Below are 24,340 nucleotides of genomic sequence, written 5' to 3' on the forward strand. Positions count from 1 at the left end.
TCCTTAAGGTCCAGTATGACACCAAAAACATTAAAAAAAGTTTCATTTGCCAATTAGATCACTTAGACTAAAAATTTCATGGCCAACTCTCCTTACAACTAATGAAATGTTCTCACTTAGGAAATCCTGATGGACATTGTAGACTCTCAGGATCCAACCATGGAACAAAGAGGACCCACTACTGAAAAAGAATGCACATACATCGCTACAAGTAGATGAAGGGTTTTGACAAACTGTAATTGCTATGCAATAACAACTTTAAAATCATCAGCCTGTTCAGGTTCATGCATGAGTAGACAGTACTCTGACATCAGTAAGGGAAGAAGGTCCTACACTGAGGACACATGAAAGCATCTGAACTATAAGGAAATAAATGAATAAAGAACACAACATCTGAAATCAGAAAAGACAAGCAAAGCTGACCAGGTACTAAAAGGCAGGCATTTGAAAGCATACCCAATCTTAACCTCAGCAGGTACAGGGACAACATCCCTCTGAAGCAGGGCTAGATTACCTGAGCTGCCAAACATTAACACATTTGTGTCTGTCCTAGAGAACCACCTTACTAATCTCACAGAAGAGCAGAGTCTGCACCAGAACACAGTAAATGTTCTAAACTGGTCTGAAGTACAGTCTGCCCCACGGCCAGAAGAGGGTGCAGTCCCTATATGCAAGTCTGAAACACTCTATCAAGTAAATGGGATGGGGTCTCAGTAGGACTTTGTCACTGTGAAAAATCAGTGTAAAAGTTGCTTGTAATTCACAGCCAATGCTGTGGCTCTCAGGAATCTCTCACTACCCAAAAAGACAATGAAAAAAAACTAACCAGCCCTCATGGACTTAAAGCAAAGACCTACAGGAAGACACGTCATTCCTAATTTATGTTGTCACAGTGAGGTGACAAAATGTCACACACAATGCATGTGACCCGTTAATGGTCCCTTTTGATCTGTTTCTGGTCAGGTATTTGAGTATCAACCCCAACACTAAATCTATCACCCGTGAGAAGAGCAGTGGTGGCAGCAAAACCCAGCCCTTCTTGGGATCAATGTCCAGAAACCGTCAGACACATAGTGACTGGCATCACGGAGCCAGACAGCAGCCTCCACTGGGAAGTAAGATCCTTCTGCACAGCAATGCAAAAGGTCAGGGCTTTTTGCTTTGTTTTTGTTTTCAACAAAAAGGGTGCTTAAATCTAGGAATGGTCACTGATAGCAGTCCTCTTCCCAGTAGGAGCTGAACTTCTGATGAACTGCTTAAGCAGCTTTCCCGACCACAGCAGTTGCCATTAGGCAGTTGATTTCCCTAAAAGTGAAGTTCCCAAATGGCTTGAGCTTAGGGTAAACAATCTCACCGCTTTGTATAAAACTGGGTAGACAGGAGAAGGTAGACGCAAACATTACCAGATGGGGGTAAACCAGTCATGTTTTTAAGGAAGTCAAGATTCTGTCTTTCCATATTCCAAGATGGTATTAGGTAATCTTGAACTCCAGTTTTCAGGCACGTATTTCTCACAGTTATTAAATGCCTTTCACTCGTAGAGAGAATAATATCAAATTAAGGTGAAAGACAGGTGGCTGCAGGAATGAAAGACCTTTCACAGCCACTTGTTCTCAGTTTTGAGCATTTTTACAGAAGGATACAGACCTTTGAAAAGGGCTGATAGGAAAAAAAATGATTTCTATATTTTTACAGGATATTATTCCATTAGGTTAAGACTGTATAAGAGGCAAAAATGCTAAAAATAAAACCCCATAGGTGACCAGTGCCTCACTACTATAAGCAGTATGAAGTAAGAGGTGGGTGAGACCCTCCATTAGGCATAAATCTGTGCTGGAGAAACACTGGAATCTTGCATTTGTAAAGATTAAATGAACAGTGAACATGTAACCTGGGCATATCTAAATCCAGGAAGGTGGTTTTATTCTTAGCCACAGAAATTAAGGAATTATGTCATCATAATTAGAAAGCCAATGACATTACGTTATTACAAAGCTATCACATAAGTCACTGAAAGACTAAAATCTTTCCTGTAACAATTAAAACTAATGGATGCTTTTAACAATACTTGCTGCAGACATCTTTGCTAAAGCATTAACATCCCATTCCCTAAATCAAGATGGAAAAGCTCAAAAGTATTTCAGAATATCAAGGCCAGTCGTCAGGAAAACATTCCTTAATCATTTGAGTTTTAAAAAGTCATGAGAAGTTTAAGTGAAGGAAGGATTATTTTCAAATTTGGAAGAACTTGTTCAGTGAAGATATGAAGCCCTTTCACAAACTAAATCATACTGGCTTCTATTAGGCAACATAAAAGTTAATACTGGTAAATTAATTGCATACAGGATTGCATAATTATTTCTATACTGCCCTTTTCATGGGCAAAACTCCAATTCTGCAGAAGCCACTGGCAAATATATATATAATTTTATACTTTTCTATTTAAAAATTCTAAAAAAACAAAGCACTGGTTATTATATCATGTATTTTGTGACATCCAATAATCAAGCTGTAATTTGATATTCTGAGAAGTGAATAAATATAAAATACCAAAATACTAAGAAATAAAAATAACCAAAATAGTTTTCCTGGTTTAATCATGGTAAAAAAAAAAAAAATCATTTAAGTATAGCTTTTGATTTTTTAAATGTAAACAAGCACAGCAGCTTTGAAGGTGCAGAGGATTTTCCATTTTAGTTAAAATCGAAACTCTAGAGTGCCATGGCAGACAGAATACCCCTTCTGGAAACACTAATCCTGATCCCTACAAATCCAGCGTTATGCGGGGAGAAAGACTTTCATGCACTATGCTGTAAACAATGTAATAGCAATATGCATTTATTAGCCTTGATTCATATTCAGCAATTACTTTGGGAAAAATATTTCTTAGAAATAGACACATCCTTTATTCAAATACAAGCAGTAGTTTTAAATTCTCCAAGAACATGTTTACTTCTTTTTTCCCCCCAATACTATTTCATCTGTTGGCACAAAGCAGCACTATACAGTAAGGTCCTTCAGGAGCTAGTGGCACAGATGATACAATAGAGAGGTCAGTTAGGGTGACTGAACATGTGCCAGGTAAACAGTGATAGATAGCCTAACATTTTGTCCAGGGGGGAGGGGGAAAAAACCAACCAACCAAAACAAACAAACAAACAAAAAAAAAAGGGAAAGAATAAAATGAGAGTATGTATTTCTGCTTGCACGTTCTCCCAAAGTCATTATAACTGGCCCTGGGGACACAGTGCTGTGCGTCCTCGGCAGCTGACTCCTCTCAAGCACTAGCAAGGTAAGAGCAGCCCCAGCCTTGCACTGTGTGAACTCTACTCCAAGTGCTGAACGCTGATCATCTGCTCATCCAATTCCAGATCAGAAGCGCTATTCCTACCATACACACAGACATGTGCACACACCAAGAATGTTACAGGTATCTGAAAACGTAAGATGATTTGCACATAAAAAAAGCAAGCTTTCTTTGCTGAATATCGGGTGTGGGCTCAACCCAGAAAGGAGCAAGATTCTGATGATATGGTCAGGAAGCGACTTACTACTCTGACTTAATTTTGAAGTGCTGAGACGTTTGATCAATGTTTTGGAAAGATCCATCATCTTAATTCAGCAGGTTGATTCTGCATAGACTAGCTCTATTGTATTTTGTCAATGAATTAAACAGACTTATGAATATTCACAACTTTACTGAAATGCCATTTGCACAAAAAGACAAATTTTCCCCTCAGACGAACTATGGACCTATATATATATAGGTTTATTATATCTAATAAGCAGCAGTGTCCTAGACAAATTTTTCAAGCTAGTTCTATCTACACCAGTAAGAGTAAACTAAATAATAGTAAATAAAGCATTCACTTATTTGCCATAAAAATGGAAGCAATAATTCAAGTATTACTCAGTGAAAGTTATGTCCTGCAAAATGTGAATATAAGAACAGCCTTGGAGGCAAAACAGATAGGTAGTTATTGTAATGAAATTCAATATTCTTCATGGTTTTTGCTCAGAGTGCTTCCTAAAATAAATAGGGGGGAAAGAAAAAAGTACTGAAGACAATTACCTGCAGTTTCAACAGAGCCTCCACAACACACACATTTTAAGATGGAGAACGGCTCAAAAATAAAATTTAAAAACCCTTTAGAGTGCTGATAAAGCCTATATAGATTCCAGCTACAATTTGGATAAAATTAGGACAGTACCACTCATGTTCTAACCAAGTAAATTATACACTAATAAAAATATTTAAGAACATTTAAGATTATTTTCATCCAAAATAAACTTCTTAGCGAATACTACATTTCTTTAGTCACATAATCAACCCAGCATATTAACCAACAAAACCTGTTCTTCTGCAACTTGCAACTAAATCACAACTTTTCAAATGTACCATCAGGATTTTGCACACAGTTTAATGCAACTCACAACTTCCAGAATTGAACAAAGATTTCAAAACATTTTGAAGTATTTTACTGTTCAGCACTGGGATCGCTTTCAAATTAAATCTAAATGTAGTGTAGGAATAGCCAACAAACTATTACATATCAGGTGACTCACAATCTTAAAGAGACCGTTACCCTGAACAGCAGGATACAGCTGGAACCATAGTTCAGAAAACAGCACCAGAGGTAAAAAAGGGATTTGTGAAGAATCAAATGTCCAGAGAGATTTACCTTCTTTGTTGTGAGGTGTTTTTCTCCCCTGAAATACTATGCTATTATACACACGTATAAAAATAGAAAACAATCATCCTTGACTTTCTATATTCCCTAAACAGAAAGGCAAAACTATACTCAATCAATTCATACCATTAGCAGTAACAAAATACCAAACGTGGCAAATTGTTAATATTTTTAAGCTCTAATTACTCAAAACCATCTTATTTAATGTATGAAACAATGTTTTTTATAAACCTAATCTCATTTATTACTTTAAAGTACTGGTTCCCAAACCAACACTCCCACAACTGACTTCAAGGGGACACTGAGGACAGCATCTGGTTCACCACCCTCCCCTCAGCATTTCCTACCTGACCACCTGCTCCCAGCCTTCTGCCTGAAGTAGTAAGCAGAAGCATGGCTGTCTCCTGCAATCATGCAGTTTAACCACAGCTGAGAAATGCTGCTGCGACCTCCACCCAAGCCAAGGTAAGATTTTGAGCATGCTGCCTCCTTCAAACACGCAGAAACCAAAGTTACAGCTGACAAAGTACCAGCCCCTCTCTTTGCCGGTGGTAAACATGATGTGTAAGAATGCCAGCCTGAAAACAAACACGCAGGCACACACAAAATATTTAAAGTATTGGTATTATGCCATTTCCAAATGAAAATACAGACTGTTTTCATTTGAATTCAGGTGGAAGTTTTGGTGTTACTAATGACGATGAATAGCAACAGGAGTTTAAGAAGCAAAGACATAAATTTCTTCATAGAAGAGACCAAAACACCTAAACAAAAGCATTGAAGTGAAGCCAGATCACCAGAGCTCTGCCCTTGAAAAAAATTCAATATTAATATAAATATATCACCAAATATCTAGTTTTCCAAAGATTAATTGCATTGATGATTGAGAAGTCTTTTCTGTATGCAGATGACAGTGAACTATAGTCGCTACAATGGTAACACAAAGACTCAATTCATATATACCACGAATACAGTAACAAAACCGTATCAATCTACCATTCAGTGTTCATATGCTATTACAGATTACTTTTTTGAAAACAGGTAATTACCTTGAAAATCAAAAATCAAAACATTAATCCTCAAGCAATGAACTGTGTCAGCTACTTCTTACGTTAACATAGCAAACCCAGTCTCATAAGGAATAATTATCATTACATACAGAAGCCTGAAAAGGGGGTCACTTGCATTTTACCATCCCAGGAGACCTACTTAGAAGAAAATACTATCTGAATATCCTTTTCACTTTAGTCTCTCAGACATTGGCATATTGGACCCCTGAAGTATCAGTTGCCTGTCTGTATTTTGCTGACCAAAGGTCTACCCTGCCCTTCCTCCCAACTGGACAGCTGGTAGCAATGCTAAATCTGTAAAAGAACGAGAAAATCTTAAGACAGGTCAAAGTGTTAATTATCAATTGTCATTAAAATACAGACATTACAGGAGGCTTCTAAGATACTGACTCCAAGTCCTGAATGGTAATTTACAGACTTCCTCCCTGGGGGAAGCAGGAGGTAAGGGAAGTTCACTCTCCAAACTAATATTAGCTAACAGAAAGCTCAGATTACTTCCTCTAAAACCTGTAGATTTTATCCTCAGCATAAACAATTGTTCTGGATATAGTCCAAAATGTTCTTTCCAGCGCCATGGGACAAGACTGCTCAGTTGCATGACAGACTTTGGCATAAAGGGCAGAAAAGTTTGTACAACGAAACCTTCAAAGAAAAAGAAGAGTTCCAGTGGAAGGCTCTGTGAGCCTGAAGACTGTCCCATTCCATCCCTAGCAGGAGATTCAGGAAATGACTGTGGAGGTAAGCAGCCATCTGGCAAAACACTTACACGTGCATCAGCCCCTATTATCTTTCAGCAAGCACAAAATGCAAAGCTGTTGCATTTGCACAAAACAGCACACAAGATCAGAAGTAGAGGGTTCCTATTAAATACGAATCCGCTCTTAAGTGCACAGCAGTATTTCTCAATTTGCTGCACTTTTTAAATGCTTCAGGAATGTAATTAAAGAAAGATATCAGCTCATCTTAAGCTGTGCCAATAGAGTTGAGAGCTTGCAAATGTACTGCTTTCTGCATGCTTCATAAATACTTTTCCACGTAAGAGAACGGAAAAATGGGTTTGTATTCAAAGACAGGATTTATCTTGATTTCTTACTAGAAACTATCATTTCAGCTACATAATTTGCACTTCATGAAGATTAATACAAGAACAATAAGCACATTTATAACATTGTTACAGTAACTTTAGTATATAATATGTAGCAAGATATTATTTGAATTGTCTCTGGCAAAAATAGCTACAACAATTTTTTTATTGACTCACAGCTATACTTTATCTATGATTCTCTTTTTAAAGAATTAAGCACCTGTTTTAAAACCTTTTGCGATCTGAACATATGTTTTAACATACCCACTCTTTCTATAGCCACCAAATTTTAAGTTCCACCAAAGACATGGGAAAGATACTGTTCAAAAATGTATTCAGCTGTACTCGCACTAATCCTCTGATATTAAATTGTGACAATGGAAATCCCAAATAATATCTTGAAGATATTCAGATTTAGGATAATCAGTGTCCTTAAATTAGATATAAATTACAAAAAGCATAAACCACTATTTACAGCTTATTTGGAAAACTTTTTAAAAACAAAACACTCCTCCACACCTCAAAAATCTTTGAGTACTGTATCTACATTTTCAAGTCAACACAGAATTGGAAAGTCACAAGGCAATGCAACAGTATCTTTTGATCACTTTAAAATTAACTTACATTGCTGAAAGATGTCCGATTAGTGCACTAGAACTTGTGTATTAACCACAGAATGGTTTGGGTTGGAAGGGACCTTAAAGACCATCTAGTCCAACCCCCCTGCCACAGGCAGGGTCATCTTCAGCTAGACCAGGTCGCTCAAAGCCCCATCCAACCTGATCTTGAACATTTCCAGGGATGGAGCATCCACAACTTATCTGGGAAACCTGTTCCAGCGTCTCGCCAAATCTATCATAGAAAGTTTCCTCCTTATGTCCAATTTAAATCTACCTTCTTACAGTTTAAGAAGGTTGCCCCTTCTCCAGCCACCACAGGCGTTGGTAAAATGTCTGTCTTCCTTAAAAGCCCCCTTTAAGTTCTGAAGGGCCATGGTAAGGTCTCCCCCGAGCCTCCTCTTCTCAAGGCTAAACAATCCCAACTCTTTCAGCCTTTCTTCACAGGAGAGGTAGTCTAGCCCTCTGATCATCTTTGTAGCCCTCTTCTGGGCCCAATCCAATATGTTCACATCTGTCTTGTGCTGAGGGCCCCAGAACTGCATGCAGTACTCCAGGCAGGGCCTTGTGAGAGCAGAGTAGGTGGGTGGAATCATCTCCCTCAACCTACTGGCCATGCTTCCTTTTATGCAACCTGGGGTGTCACTGGCTTTCTGGGCTGCAAGCACACATTGCCAGTTCATGTCTAATTTTTCACCCACCAGTACTGTCCCCAAGTCCTTATCCACCCACAGAGATGCCACAGTGAAAAAAGCCTAAAAATCTGGATTAATATGCAATAAAACCACTCAAACCAGAAGACAAGGGGAGAAAAATCACTGAATTTTATTTTTCTCCACTGTTTGGCTGACTGATTACTCAGATTCACCAGTTCTAAGAACATAGAAAGTATGTAGGCAATTCAACATCGAGCTAAATTTCAACAATTTCACCTATCTTTGTTGTCTGCAAGACCAACTGTATGTTTAGCAATTTGAAAACTAATGCTATTCATTTCCTTAAACACCAGCTTTAAGTACTTGTTTCTGAAAGTCTAAGCTTAAACCATTTCAAACGAAATAAATTTAAAAAGAAACTCATCAATTCTAAATTACATAATTCAGAATAAGAAGTGGTTTTGGCTTGTAGCTGCAACTACTTTTAGATCTGCAAAAATAGTCATTATTTTAGACAACCTTGGTACATGAAGCAATGAAGTATTTGTAAAAATGTCCTTGGCGTGAACATTTCTACTTGTTATTTATTATTCTAATTATTTACCATTCTGACTAATGTGGTGTCATCATAAATGAAACAAAAACTTAATTGTTTTTCCCTTTTTTTTTTTTTTTCCTTCATGAGAGAAAGGAGGGGAGGGAAGGGAAGGGAAGCCAAGGGGGAATTTAGCACTGTCTCCACTTGCTTGCAAAATGTCAGGGTATGGAAATGTAACACTGACCAAAACAAATGTCCCAACTGAATAGTCCTCATAGGCATAATTTTATTTCCAATTATAGCCTAATAATGAATGGATTCTTTCCTCAAAACACACAAATTTCTTGGTGACTTTTATATTTCTTTTTAGTTTTTTATTATTATTTTCTTTATATTTCTTTTATACTTAGGTATACTACTGCTACTAAGCCTGTGCTAAAATGTGTTCTAAAACCTCACCCCCAAATTAAAGGCATGCTACAGTGTTAATAAAACGTTACTGAATAACAGAAGGGGGGAAAAGCTGATCACTGTAAAGCACTGAAGAAAATGGTAAATGATAATGTCAATCTCTGAAGCTTTGTGGGTTGAAAATACAAGCCCCAGTGTCTAGCTGTGCAGGACGCGCATTGTGACAGGGTGAAAGGAATACGGCTTTACTCAACATCACGAAGTGACAAATTCTACGGTGCTTACATAAATCCCTCCAGCCAAGAAGGGGTTCTCTAATGTGCTTATTTAATTGGGAAAATGACAACAGTCATTACTTTACTTTCATTACATATATTAAAGGAAAAGATAATAAAGACAGAATAAGAATAAAGAAAGCCAAGGGCATTCCCCCTTTCATGGTGGAGCCCTCTGATATATACACTCTCTTCAACAGCCTTCCACAATGCCTAAATATCTTATATATACAACCCCCCCACACTTCCACTTAGTAGTTATCCAGAGAACTCCACTCTCAACTCTTTGTTTGAACAGATGAGACTGTCTCAACCAGAATAACTTTTCTCCTACAGAAGACAAGCAGTAGAGCACATAGCAGTGACTTCTTATATGTATGTACATTTTCATTCTTGTGTTTATTTGTTCATATGTATCTATACCTATAACTACATTTGACAGGACTTGCTGCATAATAATTAGATTGAAGAAATCAAGAAGTCTACAGAGTATTACTTGTACACTTTCCTCACTCCCAACCAAACTCATTAATTGTAGTAGAATAACTTAAAAAACCCTTCTGTGTCAACTATCTGAACTTGTAAAAATCACTTCTACAACTATGAATTTCTTTTGTTTCTAAGTAATTTTATACCAATATTTAAAAGATTTTAAGGAACTGTCCCACAGATATATAAAAATATTGGGTAAAGAATTAGCCTCCTTATCATAGAGGAGATACAGGGAAGAACCAGGACAAATAGATGTCTGATTGCAAATCTCATGGCGAACCAGAGAATTCTAGGAAGCTACCTTTTTACAAGGAACTGCCTAAATCAAATGCACAGGAAAAAAGGTAGCCAAGCAAGTTTAGTGGAATATGCTTTTTTTTTTTGGAGAAAAAAAAAAAGTTGAAGTCTTTTTCCAAACCTGGTTTACAACAATTTGCTCTGTTCCCAGGGATAAAGCTTTTCATACAACATTTTCCTTATTCATTAGGACATATTTGACATGATACACTATTTCAGTTCTTCAGAATTGCAATATAACCATATCAGCCAGAACAGAACCTAAAAGAAAAATCAGCAAAAGCTACTCTCAGTCCATTCATTACTATTGCAATGTGATCACAGCTGAACCAGTTAATGTAGCTTCATTAAAATTTCACCAATAATTTTGTATGTATGAAGTCTAATAAAATTTATCTCAGTAACACATTAGTTCCAAAATCAAAGTCATTTTGGCATTTAAATAATCCTAAAGAGAACATCCATGTAAAGTGGAATGAGTCCATATAAATCCTCCTTCAATTTGTGCACAGAATCACCAACATAGTCCCATCCAAAACTGATCTCTGCCAGTGGCTACAGCTAGGAAGCAATTTGGTAGTACAGAGCAGCGGTACCACCTGAAGTGGCAGGCTGCCCAGCTCTGTTGGATACGTTGACACCCATTTTCCATTTCAATCAACTTCTAGGGATGGGAACTCAGTCTTTATGCTAGTCCATGAAATGGCACTCCTCACACAAACATGGCAGCCCTTTCAGAACTGAAAGTAATATAACAGATTGACACAGTTATTTGCAGATCATTTCTGATCTGTTGGCCATAAATGCACTACTGACTTTCAGAAATGCATACAACATTTTGATAGTTGTTTTCTACTTTGTAGATGTAGTAGTTGTTTTATCCCGTTACCAACTTTCTCCAATGAGCTTTTAAAAATGGACTTCAAGTGGATCTGTACGTTATACAACATATATACATTAGAATTATGAACAAAAAAGAAAGGCAAGTAAAGAAAGGACAATAGTCCTAATGATCCCATCTTCTTTCCCTGCCATGAGCAGTATTATGCTTAATCTTCCTCCAGCCTAGAACTTCTTTGGATGAAACCCTACTATAAGAAAGTCAACATTCTCCATTTCATTTGCAGATTTTCTTTACGACCTGTCCCTCATCTCAAATTTATACAACCATCACCATTTTTCCCAGACAATCTTCCATTCACGACAGATACGCTCACGTAACCTGCTGCAGCAATCACCCAAGAATGCTGTAAAAGCTGTCAATTTACATGTGGACTACTAAATGCAAGATCATTATTGCATTTAGACTGATGAAGAATGATTCTCGGCAGTGTGTTGAATCTTGTCTAATTTTAGATCTTTATTGAAATATCATAATCAACCTCAAGAAAGAGTGACTGAGTCTATTCAAGATATGATTGAATTTAATTGGCTATAAGCGGTGACCTCTATATTGCAAAATACACTACCTGACAAAATTTAGAACAATTGACTGCAATTTCTCAGTATGCCTTTTCTTCACTTATCAATATATTGCTTCATTACTATACCACTTTTTGTGCAGCTAAATTTCAGAACCTGCACACAAAGCTCTGGTTTCTATGTTATAGGTTAACATGAGGCACTTCAAAGAAAATTACATATATTCTTAAGTGAAGCTCTGTTTCAGAGCATCTGTGGATTTAAAGCCTCCCAGAATGTGATCTCAATCTAAGCACAGCGTAGTAAAAAATTAAGCTTCTAGATGAATGTTTAATTAAAAATATAAAGCAATTCTACAACAGGTCTAGACTGCATATACCATAAATCATAAGCTCATGGATAGTACTTTTTTTGTGCTATTATTTTAGTTGTTCTGATTATATTTGCAGTAAGTTCCGATGTATCATCCCTTCTGTCAATGCTTCGGTATTCATTCCCTTCAAGAAAGGCAATTTATTAACTGCAATGTCCCCATACTTGAAAGTACTTATTTGTTAACGTACACAATGATTACTAAAAAAAGGAAATACAAAGAAACAAAGATTTTGAAATACATGGAAAGTCTTAAGGTTTAAGTTTTATAAAATACTTTTGTGCCTTTACAGTCACCCTCTAAAGCCAGTCTGTTAGAAGCAGAATGATAGGAACATATGCAGGCAGGTTTTTAAAAGTCAGTCTGTAATCAAAATAATTACATTTATGAACTCTGGGGGGAAAAAAAAAATATTTCACTCACTATTACACCACAAGCAGTGCTTCCTTAAAAGAGTCATTAAAAAACAATCTTTGCCAACCAAATCCAATTCCAATGCATTTATGGGGATCTCTAAATACAGAGCTTTCTTAAACTAATTTAGTGAAGGAAGACTGGCAGGAAATGAATTAAAATGAGCATAGCTGAAGGTTTTTTCATCATGAAACACAACTTGTATCCCTGTTCTTACTGTAATTACCCTAGAATCAATAATATACCAAAAAATCCATCACATGACTGATAATCTAGCTCATTGACAACTATCACGGCATTACCCTTAAACTAGTTGGAATTACAGCCAAGGTATCTCTCCAACGAATACATATCTGTGACAAACATGACATACCACTGGATGTCATTACTACTTCATAAATGCATCTGGAAGAACGTCATCTGTACCTGACTAAATCCTCAGAATCTGCAGAAAACACTTCAGTGACTACACTTACACTCCAGAAAGTCAGCTCTTTTGTGTGACACATTAATTCTTTTGTAACTTTCCGCTCGTATATTTCCCTCTCCCCTACCTCCCGACTGGGGGATCAACTGTGTCCCAGAAGTTGTATAGTTTAAACTTCTAAGGAAATTACTTAGTTGAGGGAAAGCTGCAAAAAAGTCTTTCGATGCAAGCTATGCAAAGAAAGGTAAAGTTACAAACAAAGACAGGTTTGTTAGTAGCTCAAAGATTCAAAGGGAAGAACACAGAAAGGTGCAAAACTGTAAAAGAAAATCATACGGAGCCTGAAGAGGATAACCCAGCACCATCAAGGAACTGTTACAAGTAGTAGCAGCCTCCTTTCTCCCATCTGACTGATGCCTGCCTGGCCAGCAGGGACTCTCCTGGTGTCTTATTGGAAGCTATGAGTGTACTAGCAGTTTTTATGTCATACCTATCCTTTGTGGGTGTTAACTAATAAGCAATAGTTCGCAGAAAATGCATGAATAAAGCAACTCTGAGATGGATGGTAAGAACACACATACCATGGTATCTGCATTTTGTAACTCATGTCGATATGCTGACTTCCCTTTAGTGCATTAGGCAAGGAACCATAATCTTTAACACCATTGTACTTCACAAAGCATCAATTATAATATTGTTTATTTTGTAATTATAAATAAATTTTATATTTTATATAGAAATGTATCACAAAAATAAATTATGTCAATTTAAAATGCTAAATGTGCAAGTGTTGTAGAGTAGCAGCATATCCATTTCTTCCTGAAAACCAACTGTCACAAACCATTGGTGATGCTCTCACATAAGGCAACAAGTTCTTACTTCCACAGATATTTAGGAGAGCTCATTTGACTGTAGGCTACTTAAAAAAAAAGTCTCTATTAGCTATGTTAAGAGAATTATGAGCCCATAAAGGTAGCCCTACTAACCAAGCACTAATCTAAGAGATGTATTTTACACCAGTGGCAGCCAAGGATTGGGGAAGTTGGCAATCAGAAGAAAGGTAAAGAACAGCTATTGAAGGAAAAAAATTAAACGCTGACCTTAACAGATGCTGCTAAAGATGTTGATCTTTTGACATGTTGATCTTCTAACATGTCTTTAAGGAGTCAGATCCTAAGATGAAGTAAATTGCTATCTATTGACATCAGCGTACCTTTTTCCCCCACAAAATACACCATGAAGTCCACGCAGGATTTAAGCACTGGGTGGCAGAAGAGGCCACTGTCTCAGCATTCAAACACGGGTGTGCAGTGCCATCTCAGATGCAAGAAAGCACCGGAGATAAGCAGAGAGGCTGGACCACAGGATCGGGAAGAGAAGCTTCAGGTGACCCGCACTGCTCTGGAGGGCCAAACTGGAGGACAGGCCACCTAAACCAGAACTAAACCACATGCTTTGGTACCTGACAGCTGCCCTATTTCTGCCGCACTGACAGCAGGGCTAAATGCAGTTTCAGAACTACACTAGTTTATAACCCACGTTAAGAAGAACTGAAAGAAAGAGTAGCAGCACACTGAGCCACGATCAGCTGCTCCACCAACAGTTCAGAAGACCAAGCTGGAGAAAACATCTGGTTAGGCAGCAGGGGACCAGCATGTCATCTATTGCCCTGATGTAAACTGGCTCGTGGGACACAGTGTTTATTCTCTGAACTCTTATCTACCTGGAGCATTTCAAAGCACATTTGGTATGGATGTCACTTGAGACTTCATAAAATCGAAGGAGAAAGAAAAGACTAAAGAAAAGAACAGATTTTTCCCATTACATGACTTAAGTAGATTTCATTTCCTCTACAGCGCTTACAAGCCTTAATTCCCAAAACAGAGAATATCGTCAACAAATACGAACAGCACCTGTATGTGGACAGGCCAAAGGATTCCCACTAGTTGTGATTTGGTGCCTTCACAGAAGAAGCAAAGCATGGACACATAAAATCCAGTCTAAAAAAAAAGCACTGAAAACAGGGCCTGAAAAAAGATGGCAGGGATGTCTGCTGGCGCCAGAACCTTCTGACTAACATCATCTCTTGCTGATTGTACTGATGCATTCTAGGACAGACTGTAATTAAAACCAGAATGTAATTCAACCTCTGACTTCTATACCCAATTCTTCTAGATTGAGCAAGAACTTAAAATTTTGGCAAAGTGCTCAGCTGAAAAGGGTCACAGTATTAAAAAAAAAAAAAACCACCAAAAAAAAACCCCACAAAAAAACACCACACAAAAAAACCCCATAAACCAAACACAAAACCTAGGGCATCACATGATCTCTGCCGAGTTTTACTTCTACCATTATTTCTAAAGGCTCACAGAAATGTACCAGTACGCATATTATCCCTTAGAATTGGATTTTAAAAGTGTAGAAACTAACAAAGTCTAATCAGAAAAGAGGAATACAGAGCCTTAAAAATCAAAACAGTACTCTCTAATCTCAATAAGCCTAGAAAGGCAGCATCACTTACACATTTTAATTACGTAGTGTTTGGAAAAAAAAAAAAAAAACAACCACACAAAGAAAAACCAAACCCACAACCAAAAACTTATCTTTGCTAGGTAATACCTTGTTGTCAATTCTTTTTAAGTTGTTTTGCCTGATTAGTATTTTAGACACATTGCTGTACAGAGAAATGAATTTAAATCAAAACAATCAACCAATCTACTTGTGATCCCACCTGGTCTCCTGGGTCTACAGCATCACTTCTAATGAACTCGGCAGCTGAATAATCTTCAAATATGATTTTAGGAAGGAGAAATTGTTATACTTACCTTGTGCTAAATTAATTACAAGCAGAATATTTATTAAAGATGGGACGGTGTTTACATGTATTTCGAGTGAGCTATCTTAAAAAGGATCACAACAGAGACAAGGCACTTAATTTGCCACAAAATTAATTAGACAGTGCCAGCTAGACTGCAGGTCCAGAGTTTCTGGCATCCCTTTTGCCTTACAGCATTTCCCTTTCATGAATTTACAGGCAGGAAAGCCACATTTTCAATAGGAACCAAGACAAAAGATATGAAAGTTTCAATCCTCACTCAGGCTTTGTGGTTTTGGTTTGGCTGCTGGGGGGGGGGGGGGGATGGGCATGGACAGAACCAGGAGGGGATGAAGATCAGTGAGAGGAAAACTGATCAAACAAACACATTTGAGGAAAAAAACCGCCCAGTTCCAGGTTTTAGAAAAAAACTGGGAAGACGTGCCAAAATTATGACAGTGGAAGTTTACTTGTGAATCCATTTTTGCTGGTTTTCTATAGCAGAATTCATAATACTTGTCTTGAAAAAAGTTAAACTGAAAATGTTCTTTTACTTAGCCAGTTATTTTTTACAATTAAGCCAGAATATTACCTTCAAATTCTCACTTTACTGCAACTGAGGTTTTATTCTCCTGTGACACCACCTTGAACAGCATCATTTAACCTGCTGTTTACAATTTACCAAAAAGTTGAGTGTTTGTACACTTGTATAAACACAGATTTTGAAAAAGAAAAATAAATAATGCTACTGCTCTTTAAGTCTTGTCTCAAAGTCCACAATACAACATGTCTTCATCTTCTTAAATTGCACTGTGGTGCAAGACACAACATCCAGGTTGTCCTTTTAATAGTTTTGCTGATGGTTTTCTCGAAGCTACTCTCTACTTACATGAACAATATTAAAAAAACAGTATTTAAAACACACCATGGATATAGTCTTTTTTGTGTGTGGATATAGATCTTTCGCCACCTTCTGTTATGGCAAGTATTCACAGTCCCCTTCCCAAACAACTGAATAATCTTGCAAATGCCGGGAGACAAATTTACTTACATCTTGGCTTTCAAAGAAAATGTAAACAGACTAAACTGATAAAGCAATTGTTTCTTAATCTCTTTCATGGCAGAGAATTAGTTTCTCTCAATTCCTAAGTAAATCGAGCATTCTTTGTATTTGATGTTTAAGTACCTGTAGAATTAACAGTTCTTCCCACTACAGAAGGAACAGGATTTAGTACCAGCACTGTATGAGCTGAAGAGATTTGTCTCAGAAAGCAAACGTTTCTGTATACCATTCAGTAGATTGTGTTTGCTGTCATTTATTTTCAGCAAACTTTGGACATCTGCAAGCAACTTGAGAGTCTCTCATAGATTTTTATACTCCCCTCTTTCAGACTAGAGCTGCTCACTTGCTGGTATGAAATTTAGCAGGCACACCAATAAAGCCTAAATGGAAAAATAAGGAACATTTTAAATGAAACATCTGTTCTGATTCTTTCCCAATTTTGTTTGGGTCCTGTACCCACAAATAAGATGGAAAAAAAAATCAAAACATTTTTTAATCAGTTCTGAGCAACTTAAAATAAACATGTTTTTTATATCCTTTAAATCTTAAAATCTGGCTATAAACACACATAGAATATTTAGTGTTTCAGATATTAGGACTAAAGAAGCCCTAAATGACCAAAACCAGTTCACTGCATAGCCTCCTGTGCTTGAAAGGGAAGAGGCATTTCCCCAGAAGTTTAGAAAAGGAAATCCAAACACATTGCATTTCACTAGAGGTCAGGGCATAAGCAACAACGCACAAGAGAGCCTCAGTGTTCCAGAGCATATTTTTTTTTTTTTTTTTTTTTTTTACTCAGTTTAGAGCATAGATTCAATTTCTCTGGTCTCTGTTATTTCCTAATCTCTTCTTTCCTCTTCACAGCTCTTTCCACTCCTCCTTTCCAGTGTTCAGTCTGGCATCTATTCCAATCAAATAGGATGAAAAGTAACTGCAGCAGTGTCCCTCCCAAAAAGTACAGGCACGTTCCACAGACTGAATGGACCCATGTAGAAAATGCTTCAGTTCTGAATAAAAGCTTAACATTGCTAAGTGGTATCTAGAAAGCAGCTTCTTGTTTCTTTCGTTTACAGATTCTTCCAAAACACTCAATACCAGCATCACTTTCTTTTCCAATAGGAAGAAGCTGCCTCTGCTTGGAACAGAGAAAGGTCCATAATTGCATTCAATTTACTTTCTCACGGGAGAAGTCGGTACCACACACTTGTTGATCATACATAAGGATAAAATGAAATAAAGTGCAAAATAACATTGTATTGACATTAAATCTTTGAGATTATCTGAAATAGTGTTTGGGTATTGGTTTAAAGATCAACAGGAAGAAACTCAAACAGGAAATTATTATTAGACATACTATTTTTATAATAATTAATCACAATTCAAAAAGGCCCCCTGAATTAATCAGTTAAATTTTCCCAAATAATAATAAACAGCTCATCCTATTAAGTAACATAGTGTGTAAGTCACTTATTACACTTACCACTTGGTTTAATTGAAATTGTGAGGTACTGTGCAAGAGTTTCCATTAAACACTTCACCTATGCTATGTAACATTACCTCTGAGACAGTGACCACCTTAAACAGTTACAATTCCTATAAATCATGAAACTGTCAGCTCAAGAGTATAGCCTAATGAGTACAAGAAGAAAAATCTTTTTTGGCAACAAACTGAACATACATCATTGTGAACCAAGGTTTAAGGACATCTGCAACATAAGCATATCCAGTTAATGGCAATTCAATGCAAGTGAGGGAAAAAACCAAGGGAAAATACAGTAAACTGAACTTGCAACACACAAAACCTAACAGGTAACAACAGACCAGAACTCTACAGTTGCTGAGTGACAAGCCACCGAAGGGACCACTCAAGCGTGACCCTGAAACGGTTAAAACTGAACTTTAATTGATAAGACAGGCAAAAAAAGGTTATCATACATCTCAAGGAGCAGGGGAAAGGCAAATTTATCACAATAATAAGAGCTGAGCGACACTGTATAGAATTGCTTAAAAAGTGGTTTAAGGAGATTGTGGGGTTGCACAAAAACGTTGTGTGATGCTTAGGGGAAGAGTCAAAGATAAGGAAAGGAAGGAATCAAGGTGGTTCAAGGAACGAACAAACATGGGAAAATTGGGAGAGACTGAAATTAACTGGCTGCCTGTGTCTGTTTATTCATTTAAGCTACTGAAATATTTAGCATACAAGATAAACCCCCATCCATGTTTCAGCTGCAGGGTGAGCGAGCAAGTGGCTGTGTGGTTTGGTTGCCAGCCGGGGTTAAACCACGACACCCCCTCACCTCCAATACCTCAGAGAATACAGTGTAAATAATATTAAACGTTAATCATCAACTAGCACTAACATGTGTTTTGATGCACTATATTTACACTAGTTAATTAAATGCGCCCAGGCTGGGTCCCTAGAACTGCCTACTGCAAATGACCCATGTATTATCTCTATTGATCAGCCTCTGGAAGCTCTTTGGAACATTTTTTTGTTCCAAAAAGTTTTTGCTACATTTCAATAATCTGACAGTTTGACAACACATTTCCAAAGCTTACAAGTTTTCTTCTGCTTTTCTTACTCTCTTATTTATTTTTCTATATAAAAATATATATAATCTATAAATATATAATATGAAAATACAAATCTATTTTTATAGTCAAGTATATAAATATACACCTATAGAATAAATATTTCAATAGGTATCTATAAATAAAAATACTGAAATCTATTTTTAAAAAAAGTAACTACATAATATGATTATATAATACATACAGCGCACATGGTATATAATACATATATATGTAGCCATAGATGACGGAAGAATAACAAAACCTAAATACTCTTATTTAGTGTTAGATTTTAAGTGTTCAGCAAAGTAAAAGATTTTGACTCAGCATATTGGAACTGTTGAACAACCCAAATGACTTTTCCAGTTTGGTGAATACTGTAGTTTTAATAGAACTGCTAAGAAATAATAACCACTAACACAACTGAAGCGACATTTTGTACTTACTTTGCATAGTCAAAGAGCCTGCTGTCCCAGAGCTGATGAGTTCCTTTAGGACCAGAATGGAAGAAACAAGAATCTGTACCATCAAATTTGTTGAGACCGTCTTCAGAGTTTTTTGATGCATGGCTGTGCACAACGTCCAGCAGGACAGTGATGCCCATTGAGTGAGCAACGTCAATCATTTCTTTCAGGTCGTCTGGAGTTCCATAACGGCTATCGGTATGAAAATGTAATGTGTTATGAATGGTGCAATCTGAACTTAAGCTGACAGTACTAAACATTACTCATAAAAACTACATCAAAGTCAGCAGTTCTTCATCACCTAGTTTCCAGTTGTATACAGGTTATTTTTTCAGCCTCTTATGTAGTAGGTATTGATTAAAAACTGACAATTGAAACAATTTTTTGAATACAAAAATTACATGACGTATGCGTGCAATGTTCTGCGGGAAGTTTCAAAGTTTTATTCTTCCCTTTTTATCTGTTAATACATCAAATTCAGCATAAAAGATAACTGATACAACTTAAAGCTTTTATTTAAAATTGAACACTTCCTCTTCAATATATTTACATTACTGAAATGAACTAATCCATAGTGATTACAAAAGTAAATGTACACTCATGAAAGTCCCCAAAATATACCATCTGCTGTTGTCCTGCTTAGTTATTTGTTTTATGTACTATATTATTTCACAACTTGTTTATAACTAAGGATTTTTATCTCCTATATCTGGCACACCTTTCTTTCAAATAAGAAAGGAAATTTTAACTGGCTATCTAAATGGATCCTGGTTGTCACTTGAGTTGCAATAAGATATTAAAAAAAGAAAAAAAGAAAACAAACAAACCAGAAATACTCACCACAAACACACAACATTGAGGTTTATCATAATTTTCTTAACAATTACCTGAATAAATTTTCCACCTATTTTCACCCTAGGCCTCAAAGTACAGTCATTTACAAGTGTGGGGAAAAAGTTCCCGCACAACACAGAGCCATGATTTTAATCAAGTGTATTATGAACAAGTAGCGTACGGTTCTGTTTATCATGTTTGTTACTGCCAAGAATTCCACAACACAAAACCCATGCACGCATTGACTGCTGAAGGTAGATTAGCTGGAATATGCTATGACAGCTGAAGTTACTTATATCCTTTTTGTTTGTATCCTATAAGAAGTATTCCACAGAACAGCTGATCACTATGGCAAATTGATTTCAGATTTAAGAGGAAGCTACAGCAAATATCTAAGCCATTACTTTTATCTTCCCATTAAACACTGGCAAACATACACATACAAGGATATTGATTTCAATGGATAAGAAGATAAAACAACAGAGAAAATGCTGAAGTACTTAAACCTACCTTGATGCTGCAAAGAAGCTTGTGACCTGATAACCAAAACTGGCATAGTATGCATGTTCCATAATAGCCATCAGCTGGACACAGTTATATCCTAGAAAAATAGAAGAAATTAAACAAACCAACCCATTCCCTTAAGGATAGTTAAAAGAGGCTTCAACACCTGTGATATATCCATTCCAGTATTCTCTCATTTTAGCTGCTTCTAACATTAATGATTAACAACTAAAGATCCAGTCTCTTTCAATACAGAATTCTATCTAATAGTTTACACTTACACGATTTTCCACAACAAATGGAATGGTCAATTTGTTACGTGATCTACATATAACTAGGTTTACTGGATCTCTCAGATTTAGAAAGCAGTAAGTGATAGGTAAAAATAATTTCAATTTAACTTCAGAATACTGACTATGCCAATCTGCACGTCCTGAACTTCCACTTCACTGACACTCGCAGTGAGGGGGTGTGGGGGTAGTCACTGGCTACAACGTACTATACCTTATACCCCATGGAAGCTTTTTTTTTTTTTACCACTTCAAAAACACTTTTTCGCACTTTAATGATTACATTTCCCCTCTACAAGAGTCTTTCAGAAAAGAGAAAACACTGAAGTAATGTGGTTTTGGTTTGAGTTTAACAAAGGCAGTACAGCAGGGTCAGGGACACGCGTGTATCACCCAAGATAGTTCAGTACAATATTAAGGGAGAGAAACCTGAAGGCAAAACAATATACTAATGGTGAAGCCACAATACTTGCCACATATCTTAACTAAAGCTATCTTTATTAGCAGTAAGTACCCCAGATAGCTAGCAAGTGAGGACTATCAGCAAAAGATAACCTGCACCTGTGTTGAGTCTGTCAAGACTCTCACCACTACCTGCCACTTCCCTTTATTTGTTTAAGCAAAATCTTCACTTAACTATTTTCTTTAGACAAGACACCAGTTTCTTTTTTATTGTTCTTGGCTTTGTTTCTGAATTCTGCAGCTATAGAAGAGTTATTAGGAGATAGCTGGCATGAGCCCAGCAATTTGTCTTTCATTGCTGTTTTATAATATAGGCTCATTGCACTTATTTTTATTTACAGCTTTTTTTATATATAAACAGCAACATAGCATCAAATAAATCTCATTTGATTTGCTTGCTATCTATTTTGCTATTTTTCATGCACGTACTCCTACAAACTATTAAAATCTTAGCATTCTTAAATACTGATGTCTTTAAGCTTGTCCTAACAAGAAAGACATTCCAAAATCGAATCTAATGACCCTTAAATATACATTAAAAAAAAAAAGGCTTAATTCCCACAGTGCTTGCTTACTGTAAATAAGAACAAACATTATAATTTCTGTATACAGCAACTAAATTTGATATTGCTTTTATTTTGTAGTATATCAACCCTTTCATGACATTTCTCCTCCCCGAGGGAAAATCTGTAGGTAAAGCAGAAAGCTTTCATAATTCTGTTAAACATATTAACCTCCTGGAACAACTGAAATTCTTTGGCAGAAAGGAAGTCACAGGTACCTAATGTGGAATCCTAATTAACTTTTTCTTCAGGGCCTCCAGGCATGCAAACTCTTCTCATCTCACCTGCAAGCTCAACTTCATCCACAAAGCAAAAGCCACATTCTGTGACACACTTACTCAACAAGTAAACCTACAAGCCTACTATGGCCTCTTCAGACACTCTGATAAATAATTTTAAAACCAAACAACACAAGCACAGCCACTAAACTCAGAGGTCTCAGCTATGGATGTCACAATTATTTTACAGTGGAGTGTAACAAGCAGTTATTTACCAAGCAGTAAGGGCCAGCAAGTTCTAATATTGTCCATTACAGAAAAAATGCAAAGACACCACAGGAAAAAAATAACCAACAAACAGAAACTGAGGTGAACAGTTTTGCTGTGCTGCCCAAGATAATCATGCCAGCTGTTTCATACACCCCCTCCAATATAGTAGCAGTTCCTTTCCAAAAGAGCATTACTCTGCGTTTGAAGTTTCCATATTCTGATACTTCATAGCAACTGTTCGGGGTCAAAAAAGTTAGCATACTTATTCTGGCAAACAGAAAGGACAATCCTTTCTATCCAGATACTTGTCTTTCCTTCGAATCAAAATTTACATTAGTAGAACCAATTGAGAGCACAATATTTTCTGAAGACAAATCTCACAAAAACAGGTCCTTTTTTAAGTTAAAAGCAAACCATGCCAAAAGCAAACTGCCCCATAACATTTATCTAGGCTTTTGCAATCACAATTTACTTAAAAAAAAATCTGTGGAATGAATTTTGATGCACATATCCTACTTCAGTCTTTGTTTCTTCTTTGTAGATTTCACTTGTTCATAATTTTGTGCTGCCCTACGATTCTATTTTTGTAGTACATATAATTGGAAAACAGGAAAAAGTACAGACTTGATAATTCTCTTTTCTAATAAGAGCACGGGCCCATAAAATTTTTATCTCTGCAAGTATCTCTGTTATTACTTACCAAGATCCTTTATTCTAGGTAGTACATTGTATGTGAAGTTTTTGTAAGAAGCTACTTTCCCTTCTGGGGAAGCAATCCCCACATGAGATTCATAGATTCTTAGGCTTTTTAATCTCTTGGGGGAAGGATGCTTATGCTATAAGGAAAAAAAAAGTTGTCATTAGGAACAGCTTGGAAGTGTCATCACAACCTAGTAATCTGCACAGGGCAAAAAACAATTTAAGAGTAGTTTTGTTTTGTTCTTCCTCTAAGAGCACAAATGTTTTAGAGATAATTAAGCCTTCTAAACTGTTAGAACAAGTGTCCATTTCAAATTAACATTCTTCATGAACAAGAAACCGGACATCCATGATTCAACACTTTTCTTATAGCCTTTTTAAATTACATTTAAGTGTACAAACTCAGAGCAGTCATTGTACTATAAAGTTCTTCTGAAATACTATGAAGTTTATTTGAAAATAAAAGATGACAATAGAAAAACATGTGGGTTTTTTTTTAAGCATACCTGCTTTGTGCAGGTATTTGAAGCTGTTCTGCCTTCTCTAAACTAAAATTTATGAATATTTTTAGTCCTAAAGAACACAGTTCCACAGCACAGAATCATCTATATTCCAATTATGTAGGATTAAAAAAATAAACTAACATAAAATCCCATCTGTAGGTGAGTACACAGTATTTCTTGATCGGTGAAAATATTTAAAGAATACAGAGGCAACCGAAGTTCCTCACAAAACCTCGTCCTTAAACTTGAAGAACAGTTTACACTTGATTGGATTTCATTTGTTAAAATAAAAGCCTTGTCTGAAGAAACTTAGGAAA

At 36.5% G+C, this 24,340-nt stretch overlaps 1 protein-coding gene across 2 annotated transcripts in view; it reads right to left on the reverse strand.

Moving 5' to 3' along the window:
• Window positions 1–24,340, reverse strand: part of GBE1 (1,4-alpha-glucan branching enzyme 1) — a 167,222-nt gene that overhangs the window by 73,437 nt on the left and 69,445 nt on the right. For both annotated transcript variants that reach the window (XM_037377956.1, XM_037377955.1), the window contains exons 5-7: window positions 23,522–23,657; window positions 21,025–21,115; window positions 19,663–19,872 (exon numbers count right to left, since the gene is read on the reverse strand). In XM_037377956.1, the coding sequence (XP_037233853.1) occupies window positions 19,663–19,872; window positions 21,025–21,115; window positions 23,522–23,657 (437 nt within the window). The remainder of the gene's footprint in view (window positions 1–19,662; window positions 19,873–21,024; window positions 21,116–23,521; window positions 23,658–24,340) is intronic.

Source organism: Falco rusticolus, chromosome 2, assembly GCF_015220075.1.
Source record: "Falco rusticolus isolate bFalRus1 chromosome 2, bFalRus1.pri, whole genome shotgun sequence".
In the NCBI taxonomy this organism is placed as follows: domain Eukaryota; kingdom Metazoa; phylum Chordata; class Aves; order Falconiformes; family Falconidae; genus Falco; species Falco rusticolus.